Source organism: Cupressus sempervirens, chromosome 3 (genome assembly GCF_028749045.1).
Source record: "Cupressus sempervirens isolate cs-2001-9-10 chromosome 3, ASM2874904v1, whole genome shotgun sequence".
NCBI classification, from domain to species: Eukaryota; Viridiplantae; Streptophyta; class Pinopsida; order Cupressales; family Cupressaceae; genus Cupressus; species Cupressus sempervirens.
This window is the reverse complement of record NC_143120.1, coordinates 253,676,047-253,699,312: the sequence shown is the minus strand read 5'-3', so window position 1 is coordinate 253,699,312 and position 23,266 is coordinate 253,676,047. Positions and strand designations below refer to the sequence as shown.

Genomic DNA, 23,266 nt, shown 5'->3' with positions numbered 1-23,266 from the left:
TGATTATTAATCTCCTATCTTATATAGATTATTTGATTGCTGAAAAGCAAATATTGAATAATAACACTACTACAACTTCACAATTTAAATAACAAAAAGATTACACAACACAAAGTAGGCTGCCTTTCCACAACCTTGTAATTGATAGGTAGGAGATATTTTTCCACTAGTCAAATTGTGATATTGCGATCTGAACTCAACTGTATAGTTTTTGAGTCAATCTCATTGACCCATATTTCATGAGTAGTGGTTCAGAGGAACCCATCTCAATGAGAATAAATAGAACACTTTAGAGTGATGCTTACAGAGGTGAAGCACTAGAATTAACTAAGACGTCACCATCCTAATACCACTCTAGCTTGAGCACTTTTCAAATAAGTTTCCTCCATGGTTGAACTCATTGTGCTTGCACCCCTTTTTGCAAAACCTTCACCAAGTGCTGTACCTTATGAACCATTCATTAGAAGGCCCTTAAGCCTATTAATTGATAAGTAGGAGACGTATTTTGACACCAAGTGAAATTGTGATATTGCTATTGGGATTCAATTGTGGAATTTTTAGTTAAACTCATTTTCTCATGTTTCATGAATAATGGTTCGCACAAACCCATCTCTTATGAGAATGAATGAAACATTTCATAGTCATTGGATTTAGGTGATGCTCATAGAGGTGAAAGACCAAGACTTCCTGGTGTCACCCACCTAGTATTATTCCTTCTTGAGTGCATTTAGCTAGAGAGTTTTGCCATGGTTAAACCCACTATGCTTGCAACTACGTTTGCAAAACCTTCACCAAGTCCCACTAGAAAGCCTCTTGAGCTCATCGATTGATAAGCATGTGATTTTTCCATAGTAAGTGAAATAGTGATATTGCTATCAAGATTCAACATAGTTGCTTTCTACTCAAACTCATTGATCCATTTTTGATGAGTAGTGGTTCACATGGACCCATCTTTCATGAGAATAAATGGAACACTTAGTGCTCATTCTATCTAGGTGATGCTTATAGAGTTGAAGCATTGAGACTTGTCGAGAGGACACAATCCTAGCACTACAAGTTGAGTGTGCTTCACCCTCCATGGTTAAATCCACTTTGTTTGTTACCCATTTACAAAACTTTCACCAAAAGTTGTACCTTTCAAACTATTCATTATAAAGCCCTTTAAGTTCATCAAATTATAAGTAGGAGATATTTTTGCACATCAAGTCAATTGTGATATTGCTAACAGAACTCAATTGTGTAGTTTTTGTGTCAAAGTCATTGACCCATATTTCATTAGTGGTCGTTCACACGGACCCATTTCTCATGGGAATAAATGGAACACTTAATGCTCGTTGGATCTAGGTGATGCTCATAGAGGTGAAGTACCAAGACTTCCCAAGAGGTCACCCATCCCAAATACTACAACTCGAGTGCACTTACTACAAAGTTTCCTCCATGTTTAAACAATGTAGGAGATGTTATTCGAAAGCAAGTCAAATTGTGATATTGCTAACATGACTTACTTGTGTACTGTTTGAGTGAAGCTCATTGATCCATATTTCATCAGGGGTTGTTCACACAAATCCATTTCTCGTTAGAATAAATGGAACACTTAACATATTGGATCTAGGTGATGCTCATAGAGGGAGGTATAGAGACTTCTCAGGAGGTCACCCATCAGAGTACTACTCTAGCTTGAGCGTGGTTGACGACAAAGTTTCCTCCATGGTTAAACTCACTCTGCTTGCGAACCCATTTGCAAAAGCTGTACCAAGTGTTGTGCTTTATGAACTATTCATTACAAAGTCCCTTGGGCTCATCAATGTATAAGTAGTAGATTTTTTTTAGAACAAGTCAAATTATGATATTGCTATCATGACTTGATTTTGTAGTTTTTGAGTCAAATGCATTGACCCATATTTGATGAGTGGTTGTTCACACAAACCCATGTCACATGAGAATGAACATATCACTTCGCACTCGTTGGATCTAGGCCATGGTCATAGAGGTGAAACATCAAGACTTCTTAAGAGGTCACCCATCCCAATGCTTATCTTATTCGAGTGTGCTTAACTATGAAGTTTCCTCCCTAGTTAAACCTACTTTGCTTGCAACCCTATTTGCAGAACCTTCACCGAGTGTTGTGCCTTATGAACCATTCAATAGAAAGCCCCTTAAGCTCATCAATTCATAAGTAGGAGATATTTTTTGACAAGTCAAAATGCGATATTGCTATCAGGATTGAACTATGTAGTTTTTGAGTTAAACTAATTAATCCATGTTTCATGAGTAGTTGTTCACACGAGCCCATTTGTTAGGAGAATAAATATGACACTTAGCACTAATTGAATCTAGGTGAGACACTGAGACTTCACAATAAGCAACCTATCCCAATACTACTCCAAGTTGAGTGTGCTTAGTTACAAAGTTTCCTCCATGGTTAAACCCACTTTTATTGCAACCCCATTTGCAAAACCTTCACCAAGTGTTATGCCTTATGAACCATTCATTAGAAAGCCCCTTAAGCTCATCAATTCATAAGTAGGAGAGTTTTCCATAGAAAGTCAATTTATGATATTGCTATCAGGATTGAACTGTGTAGTTTTTGAGTCAAACTAATTGACCCATGTATCATCAGTAGTGGTTTGCACAAACTCATTTGTCATGAGAATAAATGAAACTATCAGCACTCATTGGATCTATGTGATGCTCATAGAGGTGAGGCATTGGGACTTCTTGGGGAGGTCACCCATTTGTCAATACCTCCTATTGAGATTCCACGTTTGTTGTTCCCAAGACTAACATTGCACCCTTGCTAACACTGCAAGATTATTTGCTAACATTGCAAATTCATTTGCTATCACTACAAATGCTTTCGAAACTTGTACTCCAAATGCTCACTGACCCCTTTTATACAATTCTTGTTGGAAAACCAATGGCCAAGATTTATGCTTAATAAATGGCGGAGTATAGTAACACCCTAACAAGCCCTAACCAATTAGTTTGTAGGTGTTTCTAGAAGAGATCAATTAATTAATAAATAAATGTCAGCACTCCCAAAAAGTTAATAGAAATCAAATATTTACTAAATCCGGCAAATGGATGAACATCTATCCAAGCTTCTAAAACTAACAGTCAGTAGTACCACTAGTGAGAATGACTCGTCCATCTTATTTACCTCACACTTAAAAAAGGTAATGTTTTTTCATATTAGATGGGGAAGCTTTATTTCCACCCCTCTTTCTCACAATTGTTTACTTGTACACAATAAGTGATTCCTCAATTAACTGATTGGATTTATTGTCAGCTTGGTTGTTGTTCTCATTATTTGATATGATCTCATTGTAGTGAATCTTCTCCTTGCCAAGGCATCTATTTCCTGATTCTTGTGACTCCTTTTAGTTGAATCATATTTTCCTCCTTTGCATGTCTTGTCTGTTTGTCTAATCTAACTGGTTCTTCCAATGTCATTTCTTTTGGATTTTTCTTTCCTTAATTCTGTTGTGTAATGGGTGCCGAAAATGGGGACTTGCTCTTTAAGGTACTAAAGTCCACGTCTAGAGCATTCTCACTTTCTAGGGTGAGCTAGGGGCAAGGGTTTTGACTCAACCTCTCAGTGGGTCCATTATGATGGAACCCACTTGTTATGGATCAGGATTTCCATATTTTATTTCGTTTTCACATTCTTTCACACTATATTTCATCATTTAGTGTCACCTTCAGGATAAATTTTTTTTTGTACAACCAATCAATGATTTGCAGTTCCCATATCTTATATTCTGATTATTGTGAAGAACAATACATTTAAAGCAAGAAGTTTAATTTTCCTGCAAAGGATTCAAAGATACGACTGAATTAATACAGAGGCATGAGTATAAATGCACCGTTTTGAACAGAGGAAGATCATGACTTAAAAGATATTTAATCATCTGATTCATCCCACTTTAAGTGTCTGGTTCTTTATGAATTTCCTGCTTAGTGAACACAGCTGGATGTCATTAGTCACAAATACAATTTCAGAGTCTTCACCTAGGAATATGAAAGGGTGATGGCAGCAACTGAGACAAAGTTGAAATAGAGGCAAATATCTGGATTCATCGGTAAGGAATCCTGTAGGGATTTATATAAGATAGCAGCAATGTGTTGATATTTAAGTCAGGGTCTGCAGAAGAATCAATACAAACACCACACATACCAACACTAGCTTTTCTATATCCCAACAGGTACTAAGCAGGCTGGGTGGAAATGTGCCAAAGAAATCTACATCTCATACTGTTGCATGGCAGGACATCTGTCCTGCATAAAAAAAGGAATGGAAAATCAAGTGAAAGATACATATATTTTGTACAGGTATGAAGCATATATTGTATAAGAGGATGTTTACCGTATGGATTAGTTAAGCAACGCACACAGGAAATAGACAAGAACACCAAACAGCAAACAGCAGAACTATTATTATTCGTATATACCAACAGTACATCATGCTTTTCTCATATGAAATGATAAGATGATACAATGCTTCCCGAAGGGGTTATAAATACTTTCCGACGAACCTTCCCGAAGGTATCCGTCGGCCAAGTACATCATGTCCGCTACAAACTATTTACCGTCGGCTATATAACAAGAACTTTCCCGAAGGGACCCGTCAGCTGATACACAATTTCTACCGACGACAGAGGATGCATCATATGTACAACTGCACAATCAAAAGAAGATACAGTAACAAACATCATGAATACAGTGCCATTGTTGATAGCCATAAATATGACAGTCCACGTTACATACAGAGAGCATATAATAAAAAGAGATAAGATTCAGTTCTAATGCAATTTACGCATCAAATTAATAACAATGTTTGGAAGCCATGATACTCTAAATATCAGAATTTGCTACCATTAGACTTTGAACCACAGGCAATAAGCAGGACATGTATGTGAGCCTGTGATCCAGAATCATTACTGTTGAATTCACTGAAGGTTCAGAGAATTGACTTTCAAAACTCTTAAAATAGTTGTTAATGTTTTGGTAGCTTCAGTCGGTTAAACCTATGAGACCAATATATATATATGTATGTACGTATGTATATTAATATATATATTCAATATATGAGATATTATATATATTTATTATTTTATTAATTATAATGGATAGACATGTCTCATGAGGAGACATGTCTCTCCATGTGTCATTTGCAAAACATATAAGAGGAGAGTGATGAATTTGAAAAGCATATACCAAATAGGCAATGTCATTACATTTGCAGCATCCTCCAAAAATCAACATGGTATCAAAGCAAAGCTTGGGAGGAGGATATCAATGAAGAATTAGAGACAAAAATAGAAATGTGCTAGAGTCAACCATTGGAATAGATGAGCAAGAGAAACAATTTATAAATTGCTATGGAGGAGTGGAGAGATATATTAAAACAGAGATATGTGTCTTGTACCACTAAATGTCTTGTCTATATAATACGTTTTTCTCTGCTGGTTCATATCTTGTGATATCGAAAATCATTAAACCTTATGAGGTTCCAAGCCACCTTTGATCAGTTATAGAGATAACAAACAAATGAAGCTGCAATGAATTTGTACCACCTTCACATGGGAAACTACACCAAACCTTTTGTCAAATGATTTGAGAGGCATTGAAGCCTTATCTTTTGGTTTGCTCAACATCTGCAGGTGATAAAAGTACCTGTGGCATATAGTAATGATTGTGAATAGGGTATTGAGCGTACGTTAGAATTCACAACATAAGGCGATAATAGTCATGTTTAATGGGTGATATTTGTGATTCATTATGTCCAAGACTTTGATGTGGATGACACTGCAACCAAGGACAGTACAGGTTACCATCAAGCCACAACATAATATTGACTAAAAGAAATATTAAGAGAACTATCGCCTATATTGAGGAAAATCACCTGATAGAAAGGGAATTCCTAACACATACCAAGGTCTCGTATCACATATGCCAAAGTTGCATTATAAAACCAAGTTCTATTACCACTAAGGATATGTGCAATAAATTGAAATAACCTGTATATATGTGACGCCATCTACGAGACATGGGAAATGATGACACATTATAGTAAGAAGTCAGTCTACAACCAGCGAAACTTGAATTGAAGGGGCAGGGATCGATTGATATTACACTGATTCCAGAATCATTGTAAGGAGGGATCTATGACATAACCAGTCAAGGGTAACTCTATTGGAACAAAGAAAGTCAATGGGTGTTATACTCCATTCAACTAAACTCTCCATTATGTGTAGTGACATCATTGGAAAGGTATAGGGGTATATAGGTAATACTGACATGAAAATTAATATCATTAGGAATAAGAATAGAAGTAAATTCATGTAAGAAGGGGATATATGATTATAGCTTCATATTTAATTCTTAGTAAATAATATATTAGAATATAGATTAATGTATATATAGATGATGAAATATATGCATATATGTTCAATTTATATATATTAGACATGATCTACATTATATTGGAATGATCTTATGAAGAATTATTTTTGAATATTTTATTCAACTAATCTCTGTAGTCTCTCTCTTATTTATATTTTTTATATACTATAAGAGCTATGTGCCTTGATCTTTGTTGAGAATGTTATTGTAGGAATGGAAAGGTTGATTTCAGACATAGAGGGAGTTTGACACTTCTTCAAAGGTGAAGGAGATCAGAAGATTGATGTTTAGAGGGAGTCTAACACATTTGTTTGGAGGGAGCAGATAGAGGATATGATACAGTCAACCTTCATTCAACTTGGTCATACTAACTTAGAGGGAGTAAACCATGTTGAGATGGATTCTCCCCTAATTGATACATGGTAAACAATTAAGAGGACTGTGATTTATGAATATTGTTCATAACTATATGGGCCTAACTCTTGTGTACATTATGAGGAAGTGACGACTTCCAAATAATGTCACTTGTGAAGTTATTAAAAGGTGACAATCTTTCAATAAATTAATCTATTATGATGGATATCTTACAATGTCTATGCAGATCATGATAGATTATACTTTGCATGTGGATGTTCATATGGTAAGCATTATGAGAATGCATGTACATATATCTTATGAACATTTTGAGTACATGGTGAATGTTATGCAAACTGATGTTTAGGAGGTCATTACATAGAGTACTTGGTGAATATCAAATAAATTGACATTCTTGAGGCCATTACTCACAATACTTGGTGAACATTTTGCTACTCAACATTTGGGAGGCCATTGCTCAAAGAGTACATGGTGAATATCAAACGAGTTGACATTTAGTAGGCCATTACTCCCAATCTCTATAGATTTCATTGAGGTAGTATATGGTGATATGTTTATCTTCCCTAGTTAAGAGGGAGTGTTAATGTTTTGGTAGCTTCAATCGGTTAAACCTATGAGACCAATATAAATACACACACACACACACACACATATATATTTAATATATGAGATATTATATATATTTATTATTTTATTAATTATAATGGATAGACATGTCTCATGAGGAGACATGTCTCTCCATGTGTCATTTGCAAAACATATAAGAGGAGATTGATGCATTTGAAAAGCATATACCAAATAGGCAATGTCATTACATTTGCAACATCCTCCAAAAATCAACAATAGTTATGAAGAAGGAAGCACATTTGTTTAATGTTTACTACACCTAGTGCTAGTGGCTCACAAAGAGATAAAATCGAGTATAAACAGAGCCAGAAAACATGATGACGAGGAAACACGTATGTTGTTATTTCAAGAGGCTCGATATAATTAAAATTGATATGAGACTGTTGGAGAGCACTTTGGTTTAGGAATGTTATGAGCACATCATCACAATGTTGATTGCTATTCAGAACAATGTACTCAATGGAGGAGATTTTGGTCCATGGAGTAATAAAGTAGCGGCTTATACAGGATACAAATGAGTGCATCCTTAGAAGACTCCACAATATTCATGGAAGTGTTATTGTGGACCAAAGTAAGGAGACTCAGACCCGGCTCGAACTTAGCAAGGGTAACTCGACTCATGACCTAGCTCGGACTTGCTAGTGACTCGGTAATCACTTGGCACAGTGACAAAACCCTTGAAATTTTGAGATTTTTTAGGATTTAAAGAATATTCCATGCACCCATTATTGAATAAAGCTTAAATACACAATAAGATCATGAAATAGAAGGTAATTTGATCACATACATCATTCTCTTCAAGAATTATCATGATTTTGAATTTCCAGGTATCAAAGTGTTCTTTCCCATCAGATCTGTCCTTGGGTCTGTTTGTGTATGCCATTGAAGATAGGAGATAGATGCTAGATATAAAAAAGTCTAATTACTGAATTTTGCAGAGCCTAGGTTCGACTACTAGAGCTCAGATACCATGTGAAGTTTTTGCAAATTTTGATGGAAAATATTTAGTAATATTTTACAACTATCTCTGATCTAATACCTTTTCGTTGATGGAGGTTGTCTTGTTCAATTTCTGATTGAATATGAGTTCTTCCTTTCTTGATAATAGTTCTGCAAGTAATATTTATATCCTGCTATAAATTGCTGAGGGATTGAATGCTAAAGAGGCAAACTTGAAACTTGTTGTGTGCTTTTTATCCACAAACATAGCTTCATAAATATGGTGCCCAAGGGACATGACCCTAGAAGGGACATGTGTCTCTATAGGTGGGCTAGGATTGTCTCTTCCAAATGGGTGCTCATTTAGGAGTTAAACAAAATAGCAATTTAGATAACTAATCTTGTTAGTGTTAACCAAACAAGACTATCCTAAGAGAGACGCCGATTATCCTAGAGGACAGAATAAAATATTTATAGGCCTTTAAAAGCCATCATATCTATAATCAGATCTGTACAATCTGCTACATCAGATCAGTATGATTATAGAGTTACAAAATTAACATTATGTCCCAGATAGGGCCATACTTGTCCTCAACTCCTACATATTTGGCTCTAATAGCCTCCTTGGTCTTATCCATGCCATCATATATGTAGTTCATACTGGGCCTCTTCTCGTTAGCAACTCGTAGGAGGGCTATGAGGGCTCAATGATCTACAAAACAATTTAGTGAATGATGACACTTTGCGATGTTGCACAATGAAAATAAAACAAAAATATGTATGAGATAAATTAATTTATAAATTTTAAGAATTAAGCTTTTAAAATTTAAATTACCTCCACAATCTCCTTACATGGCTACCAAAAACCTTCTTCATCATAAATGCATTTTGTTGCATCTATCAAGTTAAAATTAAAAAATTTTATTTTCAAAGTTGAATTTAAAAAAGTAAAAGTAAAACTTAAAATAATCAACTATAAATGAAGTTGTACTACTTGGCTGCTATAAATGGAATAATGCAGAAAGACCAAAACTCGCAAATTGTTCTTCTTCCAGCTTCATGGATCGCCCTATTTTAGCCCAAGCTCTCAAGTGAGGCTTGCGCACCAGGAGTGGAACAGAGTACAAAAAAATTGTCCAGCCTTGATTTTCCGACTCTAAGACGAAAGGTAATGCGAGTACTACTATCAGGGGCAGCACCACTAGCAGTGCTAGGAATAGATGAAGAAACAATAGCACGAGGAGAAGCACTAGGACGATAGGGGGGAAGGGAAGAACCTTCTCCAACACAACCTATTGAACCTAGGGGTGTAAAACTAGATACAAAAGTAGTTCTAGATGAGGTTGGATGGGAAGTGGAACCAATTTGAGCTAACTCTACTAATTGTGTTTGTCTTAATTCCTTTTCTTGTTCATATTTTTCTAAGGCAACATAACAAAAATGTTGAGTCTCAACAGTTGCAACTTTACAAGGCTCAAAATCATAACCACGTATGCTAGCGATATGGTATTTCAATCTATTTATCCCCCCACTATTAATGGTCTTACAAAATAAGCATTTTGTTTGAGTTCTACCTTTATGCGGAATATCTATAGTGTACTTCCAACACTCATCTTTTTTATTGCCTTTAGAGAACTTGAGTTTTTTGGCTAGAGGAGCCATCATGAGTAAGGAAAAATGACAAGGTTGCTGCAATAAGACATTTTAGACCAAAAATTACCATTTAAGCATTATATTTTATGAAGATTTAAAGTACAACAAAACCCATAAACATGCATAAAAAATTCATCGAAAAAACCCATAAGCATAGAGAAAAAAACATCTAAATCCAAAAAATCAACTCTTACCTCTTTGAAATGAGTTGAGAAGTGCTGAGAAGAGCTCCAATAGACTCCTTGATGATCTAGATGCAAGTATATATCTGCTCCAATGCCACAAATTCAAGCTTTTCTTCTCCTACTTTCAGCTAGTTGCAAAAAAATGGCACTCTATTTCCCTTTCTTCCTCTCTCATTCTTTCTTTTTTTCACATTAGAGTGTTATGAAAGCCCTTTTAGGGTTATGAGGAAAAGAAAGACAAAAGAAAATATAAAAAAAGCAACCAATTTTTTATTTTTTTCCCCAACTCCAATGCTTAGTTGTAGCCAGGTGTTGATTGTTGTGACCCGCAAGTCACGACTTGACTCGCAAGTCAGTTGAGCTGCTTGACTTGACCTGGCGAGCCAGGGTCAAGGATCAATTTGACTCGGCAAGTGTAACTCGAGTCGCCGACTCGCGGCAAGTCTTATTACTTTGTTGGGGATGGTTGGTGTCCATGCTTTGCATAGAGATGCCATGTGCTTAGAAACAAATTCAGGGCCGATAGCCATGGAAAATTTGTTTTCCATCTACAACGTTTCATTGCCTCATACTCTTAGGCGTTAACATTCTTGAAATACCCACCTTGGAGATATACATACCTGTATTCCTCGATGTTATGTAAAAGACTTTTATCAAATCTTGGATTAGTTATTGGGTTTGTCGAATAAGTCAGAGATGCTATTATGTGCCCCAAGCTATCCATGCTAATTATCGTGATTTGTTAAATTTTGAATTCATTATCAAATTAAAGCGGTTGTAATTAGGTACCATAAAGGGGTATGCCTATCTACATACAACCTTTCGTTTGCATATACATATGAAATGTAAAATCAAACAAAAGACACAACTCTTATAGTTCTCCTACACAGATATAAAAAATTGATGATACTAGATTCTTCTATTGGTAATGATTAAAATTGTACAAGTCAGTGGATGTGGGTTATTGTTACAGCAAGCAGATATATTTATGCAATGTTGAGATATCAATGGATTGATCATCAGCTACGAGTGTCTCCATTATCTTTTTCATTTTGGCATGGCCAGTAAGCACTCTTTTTATTTATTTATTTAAATAAAGCCTTGAAGTCTAAATACTAAGCAAGCTTCATCCCTTATAATTATTTTTACTTCTGTGAGCATTTGTTATATCGAATTCTGAGAGGATCATTTACAGCATTTTAAGTTTGAACATCATAGATACTGTGAAATATGAAATTGTTTCGTTATATGTGTCGAGTTTGTCTCCCTACAGTAGGAGTTAAACTTCAAGCTGGACTTGTTTAAGATTGCATATTTATCTGACCCTTTGCATTTTGATAACAGAATTCTTCATAATATAAATTTAATTTATATGGTTGTACATAAAAACCTTTTAGTATTGACTCTTTTCGCTTTAAATATGGGCATTGGTCCATTTATTACTTTTGTTGTACTATTTCGTAACCGAGACATTGACAAATATTTCTTTCCTTTGATATAATTAGTATATTCATCTATTATTATAATTCATAAACATTCTCATTTAAAAGCGTGCTTACTTCTATAAATTATATTCATTGTTTTTTGGAGAATAGTCGAGTCATAAAATTTTTACATCCTGAAGTCATTATTGAAGTTGTGAAGTTAATTAAATTTGAGTACATTGCTCAAAATTTTGAAGTAGTGCATGTTAAAAGTTTCCCAAATCGTTTGCCATTCGGAGGACTTTCATTGCATTTATATTCAGCTTATCTGCAATACATGTTCTTGGATTTTAGTGATTGGTCTAGGATTAGGTGCACCTGCCTTGGCTTTGCAGAGCCAGAAGTGCAGAGAACTCGGATTGAAAGTCATCAGTCCTGTCAAGTGGGCCTTCAACCTGTTGGAATGTCAACATTGAGTTGGCAAGACTCACAGGATTCTAATTTGTGGTTTTGGGAAGCAACACATTAGACCATCCATAAATAGAGCAATTAATCTTCTGTTTTCTATGCCTCTCATCAGTACCAAAAGCCTTATGAATTGCTCTTAATCGTTTTGGGCACATGTGCCGACTTGCTTTTATATTTCTTTACAATTTTGTTTGCAGGTGTTCTACTTGATATGATGAAGTTTCTGGGACAATCTGTTATAGATTTGGTTAATATTGGTAATGATTAAAATTGTACAAGTCAGTGGATGTGGGTTATTGTTACAGCAAGCAGATATATTTATGCAATGTTGAGATATCAATGGATTGATCATCAGCTACGAGTGTCTCCATTATCTTTTTCATTTTGGCATGGCCAGTAAGCACTCTTTTTATTTATTTATTTAAATAAAGCCTTGAAGTCTAAATACTAAGCAAGCTTCGTCCCTTATAATTATTTTTACTTCTGTGAGCATTCGTTATATCGAATTCTGAGAGGATCATTTACAGCATTTTAAGTTTGAACATCATAGATATTGTGAAATATGAAATTGTTTCGTTATATGTGTCGAGTTTGTCTCCCTACAGTAGGAGTTAAACTTCAAGCTGGACTTGTTTAAGATTGCATATTTATCTGACCCTTTGCATTTTGATAACAGAATTCTTCATAATATAAATTTAATTTATATGGTTGTACATAAAAACCTTTTAGTATTGACTCTTTTCCCTTTAAATATAGGCATTGGTCCATTTATTACTTTTGTTGTACTATTTCGTAACCGAGGCATTGACAAATATTTCTTTCCTTTGATATAATTACTATATTTATCTATTATTATAATTCATAAGCATTCTCATTTAAAAGCGTGCTTACTTTTATAAATTATATTCATTGTTTTTTTCAGAATAGTCGAGTCATAAAATTTTTACATCCTGAAGTCATTATTGAAGTTGTGAAGTTAATTAAATTTGAGTACATCGCTCAAAATTTTGAAGTAGTGCATGCTAAAAGTTTCCCAGATCGTTTGCCATTCGGAGGACTTTTATCGCATTTATAATCAGCTTATCTGAAATACATGTTCTTGGATTTTGGTGATTGGTCCAGGATTAGGTGCACCTGCCTTGGCTTTGCAGAGCCAGAAGTGCAGAGAACTCGGATTGAAAGTCATCAGTCGTGTCAAGTGGGCCTTCAACCTGTTGGAATCACAACATTGATTTGGCAAGACTCACAGGATTCCAATTTGTGGTTTTGGAAACCAACACATTAGACCATCCATAAATAGAGCAATTCATCTTCTGTTTTCTATGCCTCTCACCAGTATCAAAAGCCTTATGAATTGCTCTTAGTCCTTTTGGGCACATGTGCCGACTTGCTTTTATATTTCTTTACAATTTTGTTTGCAGGTGTTCTACTTGATATGATGAAATTTCTGGGACAATCTGTTATAGATTTGGTTAATGAAATTATTAATTTCACAATACTTTATCTTCCTATTTTATCTTGCCTCTCTATATATTTCTATCTTCCTTGTACCTCTTCATGGAATGAGGTATTGCTTAGAAAAGAGAGAGCCATTTAAGAAGACAACCGTTTGTTAATTTCTCTCATTCACACTGTGCTCATGAATACTTCCTTTATCTTAATTACTATCATGAATGCCCTTAAATATAATCGTTGTTCCATAAACATTTTCTAGTGTCCCTCGAGCAATAACCACTGCTCCTTGAGTATATTGATTGCTATTTTGACATGGGCTCAATGCATCTAATATGTATATTGAATTGCTTGTTCATTTTTGTTTCTTCCTATTTTGATCTGATATTACTTAACATTTTTATCTAAAGTCCTCCTTTCTACCTCCACGTGTTCCACTCTTTTTCAATTGCAGTCCTCATTATTTATGTTGCCTTATTCCTTTAGGGGAGTGACCTTTGGGGGAGTTGTGCTTTTGGACTAATCATTTTGTCTCTTCTTCTTGATCACACCTTGTATGTTCTGTTAACAACTTCTGATTTACTCATAATGCAGCTGTTTTAAAAAAATGATCACTGTTTATAATGAATTTTATCACTACCACTTGATTGGTGGTTAACCAAAGTTGCCATCTTAAGATATTCACTCTAAACTGCTTTTTTGTTACATGCAATTTCTTTTTGTTCTTGTTTGGAGCTTCTTTTGAGGTGGGGGCATGACATCATAGCCAGTTATCTCCCAAACTATTATGATTGACAAACGAGTTGTAAGTTAAATCAATGATCTAGATGACAAATAAGCTATGTTCCTCCGAGTTTCCAGGATGGTAATTTTTTTTGCCAATTTTGGGGACGTGACGGGTGGGGTTACAAATGGGGACGGCTATATAACAATAGAGAATATTAAAATATATAGAGAAATCTAAAATATTTATATGAAAACATGGATAAATAAAGCATGTACTTATGCATAATAGAACCTTAAAATATAAGAATCAGAAGATTTCATATGCCAAATTTGTGTTACTTTGAGAGTCAGTCTAATTTGTTCTAGAAGTCAAAGTCAAAGTACTGTAGGTGTCCCCAAGTTTCCAGGACAGGGACGGCTGAAAATATACTGGGGATGCATCCCCGGGTAACACTGCAAATAAGCAGTTAGGGCTGCCTCATGCCAAACAAATGGATATGGTCAGTGAGCGAATTACCCACCATTATATTATTTTGTGTCACATTCAACCATTTTGGATATGTATGGACAATATATTTGTTTCCTCTATCAATTTGAGATGGATCTATTAAAAATACCATTGCATATCTATGCAACTTTTATATTACAGAGCCTGTTGTTGTACTATGTTTTTCATGCTGGATTTTCCGGTACTTTTATGGAGAGTCACAATAATTTATCTTTGTATTTCCTATGGTTATTTATAATAGAAGACATTTGAATTAATTTTGCAGTGACAAGGGTACAGTGTATGGTGGACGTGCTTTTCGAGTACCAGAATGTTCACGAACTGCCACAGGAACCCCACTTGTTCGGGTACCATTTAGATTTTTAATTTTAAATTTTTTTGTATCATGTAACCAGTCATTGCTGAATGTAACTATTTATGTAAAATCGTTTTTTCAATTTGTTTACATGAACCAGATACTATCATTATCCCCAGAGGAGAAAATAACTTCAATCATACCAGTCAGTGAATTCAGGGAAGATCATTATCTTGTGATGTTAACTGCCAAAGGATATATAAAGAGAGTCTCCTTAGATGTGTTTTCACATATCAGATCCTCAGGAATTATTGCAATTCAACTGGTATGCTTGAAGACATAAGTCTACATATTCTAGTGATTGGATTGGAAGTGTTTCATTTCTAGGATGTACCAACACTTCCTTTGCTAAGGTTTTAAGTATCTGTCATCAACTGATTAGCCTAAAATTTGGCAAACAGGTGCCTGGGGACGAGCTTAAATGGGCAAGATGCTGTGCTGAAGGTGATATTATTGTTGTGGGTTCCCAAAATGGGAAACTTGCTTTGAGTTACAGTGAGATGGTTTGTAATCTAAACTCAGAATTAATGCAACTGATATTATATATGGAAATTTGCAGTTATGTGAACTATTCTATATTGATGTTGTATTCAAGCATGTGTGCGTGTGTGTTTGTTGATGCATTGTTATTGGTTCCCAGAATGGAAAACTTGTTAAGTGTTAGGGTGATATGGTTTGTTTTATAATATTCTTGTAGTTTGGAATTGCTATCATTAATATGTTATGCGGGATGTATAATTTGTGTATGCAAGTGTGTGTGTATGTATGCATATTATATTCTCTGTGCTTATACCAGTCAGTATTGCTTGGCCTCGAAGAGCAATATATGTTTTGTGTACAAATCCAGGGCGTATTCATAATCAGAGGTAGTCGAGTATAATTTTTTTAAAATAATCATAGATAACATTGAAAGGGAAAAATGTAATCATGTTTACATAAAATAGCCATTGTAAAGTTGAATTTGTTTTTCATGGTATTTTATTTTCTTTCAACTGTTTAGCTCCGGAAAACTAGCAGGACATCAAGGGGATCAATTTCAATGAGATTAAAGGGAGAAGACAAGGTTGCGAGTATGGATATTGTACCAGTCTCTTCGCAGCAAAAGTTACATGACATTTTACAGAGCTCAGAATATCAGTACTTCCTTTTCGAACTGCTTGCTTTATTAGTTTGTGTCCTTAATAAAGATGGATTCATGTTTGTGACCTTTTGTAATTTTATTCACCTCTCATAATCTTGTTTCAAATTTGGATCAGAGGCAAAAATATAAGTGCTCCATGGCTTCTCCTTGTGTCAGAGAATGGGTATGGAAAGCGTGTACCTTTGAGTAGTTTTCGAGCTTCATCTTTCAGGCGTGTTGGAGTGATGGGCTACAAGGTATGCTGTTGGGATAGTTATTTTATTTAATAATCACAATGATAGGGTGCTATGCTTGGTCTCCTTTTGCCATATTCATTTTCAATTATGTGTTTCACCTCCTTTATGTAAGATTGATTAGATGACGCATAGTTTTAAAATGTTCAAAAAGCTTTGCCACAGCAAAAAATTCACTTCGACTTGTGAGTCGAGGACAAAATGTTACAAATGGAAGTTATAAATTTTTTTAAAATTATAGTTAAATAATAATTACATAATATTCAAAACACTACTTAAATGTATAAGTGATGAAATTAGAAAACACAGTGTGTAATGTCCCAAACAAAATATTCTTTGATACCTAAAATATAAACAATACACAGAAAATCTGAGACTATAAATTTTGAATCCTTAAGAAATCACTTTATCATGTAATTTAAATTATCCACAAAACATTAGCAGTCAATTGCTTTTGCAGAAATTAATGAAAATTCTTCTATACATGAAATCTGATTTTGAATCTATAACATGTTGTACTAAGAGAAAACTCTGCAGCAATTGTATCAAAAGGTATAACAAACATAATAGAAAAATGGTTCGGAACAAACTGTGCATCAAACTGACAGCATGACAAAACAAAACACTGCTAAAGTGCTGCACAGAAATGCTCCAATCTTTCCACAGAAATTATTATGTTCTCAGCTCCTGGAAATGATCTTGAACAGCAGTATATTGAAGTAACTTAGTAATATTCAGTGTATAAAGGTCATCTAACTCTTTGTGATAGAATTTGGGAATATTGTATTATTCTTTTACTTATCCTGTTGCTTTATTAGTTATCGATCTTATCCCTTCAAGATTATTATTTTGTAGCTCTTAATTTTACTCCTTAATGCCGTATTTATTGGTAATCATTTGAAGTCTGTTTAGTTTTCGGTGATATGGTATTGGAGCAATCTATAGACATTTCTTCAGATTGACAATCTTGTGGAGTTTTATGGACTTCTGTTGATAATATGAATTGCACGCATGTGACGCATAACAAAGCAAAATATTGTTGCATGGAATATTACATTAATATACAAGGTTGTGCAAGCTTTTTTGGTGATAGAAAATCGCAAAGTAGGAGTTTTTGTGATTTTTTACAAAATCATATTTTTCTTTTTTTAAGTGCCCTAATTATCTCCAATCTCTATAAATAGGAGTTTTTAGCTCTCATTTCTTCAAAGATAGTGTGCACACATACAAAGATATTATAAAGAACTTCTGTGTTGTTCAGATGATTAACCTATATTTTTACCCTCAAGCTAATGGATTTATTCAGAGTGTCCAATTGGTAAAGTTGGAGGCCAGTTCCAACTCTAGAGGCCAGTTATGTTCACGATTTCTCTTTTCTTGAGCTAGATTGGCACAGTTACTGTTTATAGTAAGGACTTATTTTGGGAAAGTCAGAGTTTCTATCTTCAGCAGAGCCCCTGGATAGTTTGGTAGCGGCGTTGAATTGTGGTGACTTTGTTGGTGCTTCCAATTGGGGACTTACTATTTACAATAAGTCAAATTATGGCCAGAGCTATATTTGGCATAGGGCACCCAGACTCATGGTATGCACAATGATTAAGTCATTCATTTGCTGGCTCAATTTTAACGTCTTACTATTTAGAGTAAGTCAGTGGATGTTAGAGAGGGACTGTAATGAGCCCAACTAGCTCATAGTACTAAAAATATGATTCTTGAAAAAAATTCTATCACAATACTGAAATATGCAAATAGGCTTTTCACTGCTAGCTATGCCAACCATCAAATTTCAGATTAAGTACTCATTTGGATTCTTGCAAATTTATTTCATCTCAATTCATTTAACTAGTGTTTTGCATGCAAAACTCAACTTAATGCTATAGCTGTATAATGACAAATCACAATGTCCAATTTTCCACAATCAATTATTGCCTTTGCATAATAAGTATTTGCATAATCAAATAAGATTACTAACAGTGAACCTGAATTAATGCTGCTGGTAGATAATCTCGCATTCAAATTGGCAACCAAATGTCAGAAGAATTGGCATCCGAATCAGGGAAGAGGAACACCCAAATTGCAGCAGTATTAGTGCCTTATTTGAGATGTACAAACAAGCCCGTAGGTTGAAATGCAGCCGTCCTGTATAGCAGATGGGAATAGAATAAATATACCGCCCCAAAATCAGGTAGCTGCTCAGTAGTAATGGCATCAATGGGCAGAATATTGGCATCCCAGTATGCAGCAGTAAGATGGCCAGTTTGATGGTAATGATCGCAGCCCTGTTAGGGTCTTCAAGCCGCCAATATACCACATAAATTCCCTCGCCACCATAGGGAATTCAGGTGCTTAGAACAGGTCCTGCAAATGACCAGATTGCAGAAGGAAATTGTGCCTTGTAGCAGGTACAACAGACGCCCACATAACATGACCAAAGGCATCGAAAACACAGTGATACGGCTGTCCAGAATGAAGCAATGCTCAACGCCACTAAATGCAGATTTAGATTGCCCTTCAAGGTACAGGAATTACAAAAAGACGCTGATTAGATTAGGTTGATGAAAAAAACAATCCAAATTTTGTATACCTCAGTACATAATAGAATTCTCCAACATAAGTCTCCTCTCAGCAATGATTGCAATAGTGTGAGAAGATGCAATCTCAGATCAAATTCATTATACTTGAGCAATGGATTGAATTTCATAAATTCAAACCCTCGCAAGATATAATATAAATTTCTCACTTGAGACGCTTCAACTTCAGAAGACCAAATTATAACATAAAGTAACCTAATGTGCTTTTTAATAATGAAGCCTCATTAATTAATTAATAAATTTGAATTCTATCAATAAATAGCTCAATCATATGCAGATGACGACCAATTGCCAACGACACCACTGCACTATGAAATATAACAATTACCAAAAATAGACTTACTATAAATAGAAAGTCTTTCTTTGAGACCCTCAAAACTCCCTTTCAGCCCACGGGGTCGCCATGATGAACTGACCTAGACCATTGCAGGAACTTGCTAAAAATGAGGATGATATAGGGACCGTTACTATTTTTACTAGGTAGTTGGATGCACAATGTATACAATGGCTAACTCTGAGATTGAAATGGAAACAAGAATTTAAATTATAAATAAAGTAATACTTTATTAATAATTAATTATAAAGTACAATTATAAAATTATATTTCACTTGATGTGAATGGGGTCACCTAATGACTTAAAAGTCATTTAATAATGTGCATCACAATGATATAATACAACTTTATGTTTTAAGTGCACTTTATTTAAAAGGGAGATATAAGTGTTTAATAAAGCATACTTTATATTGTGTACCAAACGGAGGTGTATAATTGAATTGCAACAAAAGGAAATGGTATAAATAACTAAGTAATTTTTAAGTTATGTGAAGTGTATTTGTGAAGATACAAATCGATTTCTCTTGAAGAATTATAAAAAGTCAAGGCAAGAATAATAAAGCATACTTTTTATTGTTTACCAAAATAAAGGGTATAATTGAATTGCAACAAAAGGGAATGGTATCAAAAGAAAAGTAATTTAAAGTTATGTGAAGAATATTTGTGAAGATACAAATCAATTTCTCTTGGAGAATTATAATGTCAAGACAAGAGAAAATTAATTCATTTTATGACCAAGTCCTTTTGATGATTTTTAAATGAGAATTTGTGCAAGGGTTTGCAGCAGTATTTGACTTGAGAAATTGTGAATTTCTCACGATTTTGGCATGTTTGGTGAGATATCCAATGAATTGTGTGATAAATGTGCTTAATGTTGGATGAAATTGTGGTTTGATAGAATAAATTACATTCAGATTGTTTGCAGTGGGTGGAAAAGTAACAAATAAAGCAATTTGCAGCCTATATGGCCCTGCATTCTTGCATATCCAGCCTTGGCATCCAAGTACGTACAATCTCAGACAAGCTACGCCTAATGCTGAGATAGTAATTATTGGCTGCGATCAGTACCTGGATTTAAAATTTTGCAATTAATAATTTTTTAAATGCTTCTTTTGATGATCCAGGTACATAATTGGAAATAAATGGAATGTAATCAAATGAGATGTTTGTGCATAGCTAGCAAGTTAATTTGAATTTCATGCATTTGTAATCATTTAAATACAAACAAAGAAAACCATATATATTCAGAAAATCAGAATTTAGGCATTGCACGAATACTGTTTGACGAAATGTCAAAAGGTCAAGGTTGAGATTTCGGTGGTAGAACCAGCAGGAGGTCTTACACACAATATGCTTGGAAAGAAACAACTTTCAATCATATGTTCAGAAAACAGATTGAGTACAATTGAGAACAAATGATGCACCTTGGCTTACAAATGCTGATCCAACTTGGGAAGCATGGAACAGTAAGTGGATTGAAGAGAGCCTGAAGTATTTGTTTGACCATCTGATTGTTGCTGATAATGTGAAATTGTGTTTGGTCAGAGCTCAATGATTAATATGTTACTGAGGGAAATGATAGTGTGGCTACTCCACCACTGCTAATGTATGAAGCTGTCCAACAATATTTTGTCTGCATCCTAAGCAATGTGTATGATGAAATATGATTATCGCAGAGCTAGCAATCAATTGATATGTAGCTTGCAGTCCAAATATGTATGTTATTGAATAATAAATATCACTGTACACACACACCCACCCACACACACCCACACACACACACACACACACATATGTATATAGCAGAATTGAATGTGAATACTGAAGAACTTTACCAAGTATTTTCAATAAAGATCAATGCCTATCAACTAATTTGATCCCTATCTTGAGACTTCACCAAATTGAGATCAATAGCAGACCATGGAGGATATTCTACTTCCAAAACTGCCATCTTCCAATCAAGTTACAGTCTTCCAATTGCAAATAAGAAGAAAGATGATAGATGATCTATGATGCAACAGTTCTCGAAGTAACCAATATAAATAAGAGGTTACCCATCTCCTCAATTTGCAAGTTGGCTAAGAAATTACTTGAAAAGGGTACACCAAATTTGGCACCAGAAAATAATTAAAATATAGGTCAGGCTTAGGATGCTTCCAGCAAGAACTGCCCAACGATTGACCCTGTTGCAAAGCAAGGCTTATGCTGTACAAAGATTGAATGGACCATGCCAATAGGCTGCTCAAGAGGATCTGATAGGAGGGGATATGACATGAACCCACAGTCCATGGTTGTGATCCTGGCTATACCCACTCTGTACCGGCTCCGAACCTTAGCCTGAACCAAACAGGGACCAATGGGCCAGGGGGAAGCACCTGGTAACTCATTAGTACAAGATATCAAAGTTTTAATCACCATTGACAATGGTAATTAAGATTTTTAATATATTTATTTTGAATAATGGAATATTTACATAATAAACATCATGCAAAGTTTCAAGCGAACTTAAACAATCTTCCCCTTATTGAAGTAACTCAAAATTTCAAATCTTGCAATTACAATCTGATATGCATCAAAATCAATTTAATCAGGCAGAATTCATTGTTATCATCATATATCTGAAAGATCCTCTTGCTTGTTTTCCCGAACTTTGCCATATCCTGATATCACATTTACTCAAACACTTTGGCATACTTCTGAGAGTGTGATGGTGTTTGTTATAGAGATGATTGTTTTATTTTTGCAGAGTTGATGAGATGAGATATTCCGATGACTTTCAGAATCACAATTATTTCGAAATATACTGAAATTTCTCATCAAATAATAGTGCAAATAACTGTAAATTATTCCACATTTACAATACTACTGCAAGGTAAAGACAAGAGCCTACAACACAATGATAAATTGTGAGCCTCTTGTCTGGGAGGTCTTGGGTTCATGTCTACTCGAGCCTAATAAATAAAGATAATAATTAATCACAACACATAATAATTAATCTTGGCTTCGGCCTCTTACCCGATCAAAAATAAAAATTTACTGCAAGGTAAAGAATAGACATTGCTGATTTAAAACCATATAGAGGAGAAGTGAACATGAGAACTCTCACATCCAATACAATTATTTGCACTTCTCTTTTCGAGTAAGTTACAACCACACCAAACAACTCAAAAGGGAAGTAGAAGTACTCTCCTTGTCAACTAGCTCCTGTCAATGGTTTAGTTTCCACACACTTCCTATACATAGCATTGAATTCTAGTTATTTTTTCTTCCACGATTTGTAGTAGGTTTTGCATGTAGTAGGTATAAAGATGTTTTGGTATGTGGCATACACTCGGTGCATTTGAAAGTATTGTCACATGCCTATGGTCAAGCCTAAATTAGAGGGGACTGATCAATGACAATGCCATTTAAGAGGCATGATTTCACATTAAAGCACAAAGGAATTTTGTAAAATCGAGGGAGATATGAACTTAGGCAAGTTGTAATAAATGAGTATGGCGTAGGAGAGGGCAACTAGACTTTAGACAATATTAGTCAACAGATTTGTCCCTTTTCACAAATACTCACAAAATGACTCATGGATGCCCAAATTAGAGAACAAAGCCTGGAACTGAGAATTGTGTCACTTTTTTAATGAAGGTACAACTCTTTCCGTTTGATATTCAAATAATAGAGTCATTGGTATGCCTTTAACTGGAAGGCACAAAAGGAAAGCAATGATCTATCCATAAACATGGGATAGATGGCAAAATTTGCAAATAAATAAATGCAAACTGAAAACCTGAAGATTCCTAGCTCAACACTCACAATTAGCAGACTAAGGCAAATATCTGAAATTTACTTCAGATTA

The 23,266-nt window shown here is 34.8% G+C and overlaps 1 protein-coding gene across 2 annotated transcripts in view; it reads left to right on the top strand.

The window, feature by feature from the left end:
* The window catches only part of GYRA (DNA GYRASE A), a 256,897-nt gene that overhangs the window by 190,658 nt on the left and 42,973 nt on the right, over positions 1-23,266 (top strand). The window contains exons 20-24 of one of the 2 annotated variants that reach the window (XR_016362072.1): positions 15,028-15,109; positions 15,218-15,382; positions 15,519-15,620; positions 16,118-16,254; positions 16,415-16,494. Coding sequence is in view for 1 of the 2 variants with exons in the window: in XM_089819315.1 (XP_089675441.1) it covers positions 15,028-15,109; positions 15,218-15,382; positions 15,519-15,620; positions 16,118-16,254; positions 16,374-16,494 (607 nt within the window). In the remaining variant the exon portion in view is untranslated. Of the gene's footprint in view, positions 1-15,027; positions 15,110-15,217; positions 15,383-15,518; positions 15,621-16,117; positions 16,255-16,373; positions 16,495-23,266 lie in introns of both variants that reach the window. The other variant, XM_089819315.1, reaches the window with a different exon arrangement.